This window comes from Syngnathus floridae, chromosome 4, assembly GCF_059516105.1.
Source record: "Syngnathus floridae isolate MCC-2025c chromosome 4, RoL_Sflo_1.0, whole genome shotgun sequence".
Taxonomy (NCBI): Eukaryota; Metazoa; Chordata; class Actinopteri; order Syngnathiformes; family Syngnathidae; genus Syngnathus; species Syngnathus floridae.
The window spans coordinates 20,301,039-20,309,774 of NC_142416.1; the positions used below are offsets into that span (position 1 = coordinate 20,301,039).

The following is an 8,736-nucleotide window of genomic DNA, read 5'->3' on the forward strand; positions in this document are numbered from 1 at the left end:
ATTTTCCACAGGTGCGCCACAACAGATCCCCCGCGTCACGACACAAGTGGGCATGCTTGACTGGCAGGTGAAAATGAACGGCCGCAAGCGAGTCCGGTAGATAGCGGACGAGGCGTGAGCGAGGAAAGAACAGGGCGGAAATGCCTCGCTCGATGAGAGGAGGTGAGGAAAGAACACAAGATCGGCCGGGCCGAGTGTTGCAAAGGGAAACGGGATAGCTTTTGTGTGGGTTAGCAACACGTGTTCATACGAGGTCACATGCCGCCATGATATTTCAGTATTTGAATATTTCCCGATATGAAAGGAGCCGAGTACAGATCCCTGCGGGACTCCGTAAATGACATTACAATACTGCCAGGTTTTATTGCCGTGAGATACACGATGCTTCTTTTCTGAGAGCCTTTCAAATCAATATGTATTTCCAGGCAATTTAGTAGCAGTAGGTTCTGATCAGGGGATCAATGGAATGCCTGAGGTCCAGTAAATAATATTACCAATGAGACGTTGCAAAAAAACCAAAAAAAACATGAGCTGCTCTCAGTAATCAGTCCCGACTTCAAAAAGTTTAAAAGGAAGCATATAAAAGCTGAATAATAGAGGGCCAAGGTCAGCGCCATGCGGGACTCCGCAAGTGACATTACAATACACCGAGGCAATCAATAAGCTGCTGTGCTACTTTTTTGTTGTTGTTTCCAAAACTAACGAGGGATTTGGTTGGGGTTGAAAGCTGCAGCGACAGCGATACAATCGTTCATATTTCAGCAGAACAATAAATTGGAGTATTGGCGGCAGTAATGATGCACCTTGACGTTGGCAATGAAAAATAATTCATAATCAGCCTTGAGTCAGTCCCATCCAATACTGTGATTCATCTTGTGCAAATAAAGCTTGTCATTTTCCATTGAATGCTTGACTTTTACAAAGTGTTCTTTCATTAAAGCTGTGTGAGAGGAGAAGGCAAGAAGAAATACCTGCGTCAACTCAGCGGATTATGTGATCACACATCCGTTCGTTCGTTCATTCGGGGTCCCGTCGGGAGGAGGCGGCGGCGGCGGCAGCGGCGCTCACGCTTCATTCGCGTCTCAGACAGGAAAAGCTCTTTTGTCAACAAATAGAAAATACATGTGGACATTGATTGTGCAGCACAATATCATTTGACGTACGTGGTGGATATTATATAATCTCTAATATGATTCATATGGTATACTATGTCTCAGGTTGACTTTTTATTAGGATGACGTACGACACGAGTCATTTGCGGCGATGAGCGCGGGCGGGACCTTCCGCTCGGAGCAGTCGCGGACGAGGAGTCGGCCCATCCATCAGACTCATCCTATCGATTTTCATCCCGCCTCGTCCATTTCTCAAGACCATCGGCGTCTCGCGCTTACATCGCAGAAACGGCAACACGGCCGTCGTACATCAAGAGCATCCGTCCACCATTAGCGATATCGTGGATTGACGACCGCAGCGGGACGTTTGCTCGAGTGGAAACGCTCATCGACGGTGACCTGTTGTCGTTCCTTCGCACTCGACACTGTGAAGAACAAGTCCTATAAATTGTACGGAGTAGCTAAGACGTTGTTTTGTTGCCCTCTCGTTTTATTCCCGGCGCAACACTGGCAAGGTCATGCCTGTCGCCCATCAATCACGATGCGGCATTCGTGCAGTCACGCTTTTGCCCGCTTTAATTAAAATAGATAAAAAGGAAGCATTCATTTTGATTATTACTATTTGAATTAATGCTTGAGAAAGGAAACTCCCACTATCATGCACTCTGCCTGATTGCGCCGGCCACTTGTCATTCAAAATGGCCGCAACGCTGACCTTGACCTCGAAGGAAGCGGTCGCTAAATCAGAGAAATCCGACGATGGCCTCACCCTGAGACCGCCCGTCAATCATAAACAGCACCAGCCAACTTGTAGCATTCAAGAAAAAGTAGTAAGTTTGCAGGAGTTTCAACCGGCGGTCCGCGGGTCTCTAGTGGTCCGTGGCGGTATTGCAGGCGGTCCACGAAATTGGAAGTGGAAACTAACTGTAACATTTTTAAAAATAAAATTGATTTATTTATTAGATTTGACTTGTTTTCCAGCTAATTTCGTGAATCATTTACCCATCCAAATGATGTCAAATGTAGCTGAGATTCCCAAAATAAACATACAGATGCAAATATGTGCAGGCCTGTACAGGTCTCTCCTCCTTCGGGGCCAAACAAAATAATATTTCCCGTAAATCTACTTCTTGAGTTTTGATCTCGCTCACTGACGACCGTTCTCTTTTTTGCCGTAGGGGTTTCGTGGGTGATTATTTCTGCTGGAGTGTTCTTCAAAGTGTACGAGCTCGCAGATTGGCGCTCAAACACAGATAGCGCGGTGGCGGAAAGTGAAGCCAAGCGTACTTCAGCGCCGTATTATCAACGTTATTGCCAACGCAAGGCAGAGGAGCCATCATGAATTATTCCGTCGGTGTCGTCAGACAAAAGTGCAGAGGGATGTGGAAAAGTCAAGTGCGTTGGCTACAAAGCAGGCCCGGCCTGTCACGCGTGGCTCTTTGAAGCGCCGCAGCGGGGGATGACGCATCATTTAGTTGGGACGTTCAACCGTGTGCTCTCAGAGAGATGGAAAAATGGACCACAAGACGTGTTGACGGACGGACGGATGCATGGATGGAAAGACAGCCATTCATTGAATGTCATCTTGTGTTAGCGTTAACGTAGCATAACTTCATGTGGCAGACGTGACTTTGGTGCATCTTGCGTTAGCGTAGCATAACTTGGTGCAGCAGCTCGTGTCGTATTTTAACGGCGCTAATTTGGGGCCCAGGACAGCTAGCGCAGCGCCTTCAGGTCAGTCGTGTGACGCCTCGGGCCGGAGACAGACGCAGAGTTCTACTTTTAGCTAGCAGACATCACGAGGGCGCTTTTGACTCATCTGTAAAGCGGCTGGCGTTATTTCTGGGACAACAATCGGCAAACGTCCGTGCTACGTGTCGGACAAAAGTACTCGATGACTTGAGAGGAGCTGCGGAAAGCATCTGCTGTGACTCCCAGAAATCATTTTATCCAAATGCAGCTTTCGCCATCATCATTTCACCTGCGAGCAGACGTGACAACAAAGTTTTTTTTCTTGCCCCATTTTTTGATGGAAAACAGGATGCAGCCTATTTCCAAGGCCCATTAGTCTTCATGAGCTTCGGCGAAGAGGCACGCCCAGCTCGGCTCTTTGGCGCCATGCAGGTCAGGAAGAAAAAAAAGTCTTTTTCTGCTTGACTTGATGGGGAGATTGGAAATCCGTGACAATAACGGATGCGAGCGGCAACGTTTGACGCCAACTTTTATCTCATTTCAATGAATGATGGGGAGAGAAAACAAAACACTGAAAAGGTCGTGACGCAGTTTCGTGTTTGTGTGTTTAAGATCATTCTTAAGATCATTTGTCAAAAAAGTGGCAATAAAAGTGTCTTGCATTTAGGCTTAAAAAAAAGAAGAAAAAGAAATCCACAGTGTAAAAAATGAGGCTCCAAAATATAGATAATTATATCTTGCACGCTGAAGCCACGCCCCGCTCAACCATCAATCAAGCCGGCCAAGTCTTTTAGCCACGCCCCCTAAATAAATAACAACCAGGAAATGGCAATTTAAAGCTCGATTTCCATCGACGATCATCTTCATTTGAATTTACTCGACAGGTTTTCTAAAAGTTGCCTTCCCAGTGATGATGACGATTCAGGAGGCTAATGGCTTGAACGTGTTTGGAAGTTAAGAGGTCCTCCATTTCACACTCCTGCAGTGTGAAGTTGGTGCACATTATCACGGCTGATGTTGCCGCTGGTGGAAAGGACGCTTGAAGCATCAACAGTTCCATCTCAGCCCAACACTGTTTTTTCGCCGCATGCACATTCACACAGCCCGCCCCCTCCTGGCATGCCCTTGCAGAAAGTGTGTGTGTAGCTGTCAAAGCGAGTCTGGTGCATTGTCCGAGAGACAAATACTGCGAGAACGAGCCCGACACTCGCTAATATCTTGCAGCACGGTACGTCCAAACAATCCCGAAGCTCTCCGTGACACGACAAAATCTCACTTTACAATCAATATTTATCGAGTGCAGACACAAAAACATCCATGCATCGTACTCACCAGAGATGATCGGTTTAGATGTTCTGTCTTTGCTCCTGCCTGCACGGGGAAGATGGCTGGACGTTTGTCACTTCCAAAGTAGCCAGCCGCCAACAGTGCTCCTTGACCTTTCAGTGCTTCCTCTCACAATGGACACTTTTTCTTTAAATTGATCATTTATATTCACACCCACACACTAAAATAAATATATTAATATAAAACAAAATTATATGTAAACTAGATTAATGTTGAAAAGAAGAATTAATGCTAATTAATTCGGAATGATTCTAAAATGCCAGCATGTGCCTGTGCCTGCGTTTGTGCTGATGCAGCCTTGTTGCTGCTGACCACTAGCATCCTTTTTAAGTGGGCTTTTGTTCGACAGTGGCGCGCGCTGGCCAAGGTCAAGGCCAACCCTTGCCTCTGCGTTTTTGTGCAGGATGTGAATGAGAAACAAATGTAAATAACAGTAGCGTGCTAACAAATAAAGGAAGAGCACCGATGTCATTTGGTTGTCACAAGGACAAGTGTACATGTGCAGGGAATCTCGCTTGACACTTTCACAATGCTCAATGTATCCATTTTGATGCTTTTTTTTAAAAAAAATGATAATTTATATTTATTTAATTTGAATTATAATAATAATTTTTAGGGGAGTTATTTTCAATATGTCTAAGTATCTTTCGGCGTGAGATCTGCATTTGTGTCCTTATCTGCTAAGGCTGGGTGTAAAGAAAATAAAAATAAAAAAAGCTCATCAAGACGTTGGCCACCTCGCCCGCCCGCCGGCAGCTGTCATGTGACGGCATCGCAATCACGGTTGTGTCGCAGCGCTGATGAGCCAGCCTGAGGCAGGCAGGGTTGCTCGACCCCCCCGCCCATTCATTTGTTGGATTGAAAGAACAAAACGCTTTCCAGAGCTCAATTTGGACTCAAATTGAATTGAGATTAAAAAAAAATAAAAAATAAGACACCCAAGAAACTAACATTATACGCACTTCAACAACATGCCTTGGCTTTTTCTTTGGCTTTTTGCATCAAGATGCTCGCTACCATTTGGAATTTCAAACCTCCAATAAGCGTTGGTTAAAAATATCGACATTTTGAAAGAAAAAAAATGCCAACAGGTGACTCGGCAGATGTGGAAATGTTTCTTTTCGAGCCGAGCTTTTGTTTCTTCCAAACAAAGCCGACGACGACAAACAAGAGGTCGTTGGTGCGTTTCCTTTATTTTGACCGACAAAATTTCATGCTGCCGTACAGGAAAAATGCGGATCAAACCACACCAGCCGCTTGCTGTCCACACTGCGACCAAGACTCTGACCAAGAAAAAAAAAAAAAAAAAAAAGCTGTCTGCACACATTGTTGACGAAAGGGCAAAGTTTGTTGTCAGGCAGATGAAAGGAGCAGAACGTCACCATCAGCTTTCACATTTTTTTGTTTTTATCTGCTCGAGTACCGCCCAGAAAGTCATCTGCGGCGTTAAAACCCGTTTTTAACATCAACTCTCACGCGTGTTCTTCTCAACGTTCATGGGCCGCTTCGACTCTTCTCGGGGGTAACGACCCGAGCTGCTTGATTGTGATTTGACCAAGCGGGTCGTATCTTTTCTGTCTTTCGAATTTTCCAGTGGCGCAATGAGGAGGCTGGCTCCAATGCAGCAAATAATACCTTGAATGATTGATGGCTTCTGGGAGAGATTGACTCTGAAACATTGTGTTCAACACGCAGCCGATTGCCGGACTCCCGAATGCCTCCTGGCAGGGAGATTCCAGTCTATTCCAGATTCCAACCTCAGGGGGAAGGACCCAAAGTTCTCGTGGGCCGAGTGTCTCCGCAACGGCAGAAAGTCCAGTGGAAAGGTGCTGAGGGAGGAATCCGGGGTGGCGTCAAAAGGGCGCCACCTGCAGGGGAAAAGCCCGCCGCTGTTTTCGCACGCGCTCGGGCTAGAGCGGCACCAGTCCGAAATGCTGTGCCCCGATCCGTTGTTGGACACCGTCTGGCCGAGATCCTTGATCAGCAGGCGAGGAACGGTAGCCACCGAATCGGATACGGCGACTCCCACGTGGTCCCGCTCGGTAGCGGCGGGCGCCGACGGGGACGCCTCCGCCCCCGAACTGACGAAGGAGGCGCCCCCGAAGAGGGCGGCCACTTTCTGGTAGTAGCGCGTCCGGATCACCTTGGCCGAGCGGTAGAGGTCCCCGATGAAGCAGTAGCAGATGGGGTTGAGGCTGGAGTTGGTCAGGCCCAACCACTGGGCGAAGGGTCGGGTCTGGAGGAGCCAGGGCGGCGGGCGCAGCTCGCGGTCGATCCACAAATCGGCCACGTAGAGCGGCAGCCACGAAGCGGCGAACAGCAGCACCAGACACACCACCATCTTGGCGATCTTCTGCCGGCTCTTCAGGCGGGAGGCGTGCAGGGCCTGGCTACGCGGGTCCAGGTCGGCGAAGGCCGAGCGGGCGCCGCCCCACAGACGCCGACCCGTCAGGAAGCCGATGGTCAGGTTGAAGGTGACGGGAAGGCAGTAGAGCATCGCAAACAGCAGGACGTTGTATCTACAGGGGAATGAGACATTTTTGAGCTTCCGAAAACTTTTCTGCAGTTCATTGCTATTCCGTGGCAAAACAAGACCTGCGCTTAATTTTCAAAGGGGTCAAAGCGGGAGTCACTCCTTACCACCATCAAAGTCTTTTAAAAAAACCTTTTTTTTGCTTCCAAAGAAGACCACTGTGAGCAAAATGCAAATGAGGGACGGTTGTCATGAATCTTGATTAAGCAGCTTTCCTTCTCAAGTTCAAGGGTCACCGGAGAGCAGCAGTTTATGGCGGCTAATTATTGGCGAGAGAAGCGAGGAATATCGCCGACTGACTGGTCAATTTGGAAGCGCTTCAGCAGGACGGACGCCAGAAAACAGATCTTGGGCAAACAAATCTAACCCAGTGACCCAGATCAGCACGTTTTAGAACATGACCAAGCCGGAAGTAATTTTAGCCTAACCATCTGGATACAGCTGTATTTTGATGTATTTTTAATTTTTTAATTTTCATTTTTTTCAGCCTAACTGTCTGGATATAGCTGTATTTTTAATTTTTTATTTAATTTTAATTTATTTCAGACGAATCATCTGGCTACAGCTGCGTTTTGGTGTATTTCTTATTTCATTTGAATTTAGTTCAGCCTAACCATCTGACTACATCCGTACAGATTTTGATGGGGTTTTTTTTTTTTAGATCTAACCCAAGCACCCTAACCCTGACCTTAAAGCTCCGCCTCAATATGACACCCTCACTCAAAACAAACTCCACTTCTCTCCTCGTCGGCCATCCTCAACCCGATCGCACGCTGCAAGTAGCTCCGCAAAGGGACCCCGAAGCGAGTCCCGAGCCGAGCCGCCATTTTGTAGTACGTACCCTTGCTTGAGGCGATGCTTGGGCCACTCCTCCTGGCACACCAGAATGGAGAAGGTCTCAAAGTTGATCTCCTGCCGGCGGTTGACCACGGCGATGGGTGCGCACATGGCGGACGAGGCGGCCCACACCACGGCCACGGTGGCCAGGATGCGGCGGCGGGTGAACATGGAGCGCGCCTTGAGCGGCGAGCGCACGCTGTAGTAGCGGTTGACGCTGATGACGGTGAGCGTCAGCACGCTGGCCGACACCGACACGGCCTGCGTGAAGGGGACGGCGCGGCACAGCAGGTCGCCGTACACCCACGCCGTGTAGATGCGGCTGCCCAGCGTGATGGGCATGCACACGCACACCACGGCCAGATCGCACACGGCCAAGTTGACCAGCAGGCTGCGGGTGGCGCTCACGCCCGCCAGACGCCGACTCCGCCGGTTGGTGAGCACCCGCAGGGACATCAGGTTGCCCACCACGCCCAGCAGGAAGGACAAGCTGTACATGAGGGTCAAGGCGATGGTGCCGGGCTCGTGCAGGGTCCACAGCAGCATGCTCTCCAGGTCCGACACCTCGTCGGGGGACGGCTCGGGCCCGAGGCCCGGCGTGTCGTTGAGTGGCCCCTTCTGGAGAGGATCCATGATGCCGCCTCGCATTCAAAAAGTGCTTGCCGCGTCAAAGACTTGAGAAAAATTCATCCGGCTTTCTTTGTCCCGAATGGCCATGGTCCATCCGGCGTTTTTGTGGGGACGGCTTCTGAAGACTTTTTGGTGGCCTCCTCGTCTTTGGTTGCCGATTTTCCTTTTTAGGGCTCTTTAGGGTCTTTTTTCAATCACGGCTTCCTCCGACTTTTTGCTCTGGATGGAAAATGTCGTTTTTTTCGAAGTAAAGGCGCCTCACAGAGCTGATTTCTTTGGCCGAAGCAGACATAATGGCAGCTAACTGATCGGAAGGACGATAGGGATCGGGCTTTGCTCGACACTTTACAATGACTAATATCCTCTAATGAGAGTTTTAATTAAATGTTTCCGTTTTTGGCTCAGCAATATTATCCCATCGTCCCGATTTAAGAGTCTGGCGCCGGAGCCGTAGTGGAGTCGCACCACTTTGCTGCCATCTTTGAACTTTAAAATGGAGTCTCAAGGTCTGAAAAGGGCTCAGGGTGAGTCAGCTGACACGGATTTTGCTTTTGAATTTGGATTTTGTCATTTCAAGCCAAGTCT

General features: G+C 48.7%; 1 protein-coding gene across 1 annotated transcript; it reads right to left on the minus strand.

The window, feature by feature from the left end:
• Positions 1-5,325: 5,325 nt before the first annotated feature.
• LOC148399876 (galanin receptor type 1-like) lies at positions 5,326-8,169 on the minus strand. Its single transcript, XM_088373075.1, has 2 exons — positions 7,526-8,169; positions 5,326-6,670 (listed from the first exon to the last, which is right to left on the minus strand). The coding sequence occupies exons 1-2, from the start codon at positions 8,167-8,169 to the stop codon at positions 5,836-5,838; spliced, it is 1,479 nt and encodes a 492-aa protein (XP_088229201.1). The 3' UTR covers positions 5,326-5,835.
• Between the last annotated feature and the right edge of the window lie 567 nt (positions 8,170-8,736).

Bases quoted from the DNA above. Each gene is read 5' to 3' on its own strand.
- LOC148399876 (XM_088373075.1), bottom strand. From the start codon at position 8,169: ATGCGAGGCGGCATCATGGATCCTCTCCAGAAGGGGCCACTCAACGAC. The intron at 6,671-7,525 runs GTACGTACTACA...ATTCCCCTGTAG, and splicing joins AAGCATCGCCTCAAGCAAGG to ATACAACGTCCTGCTGTTTG.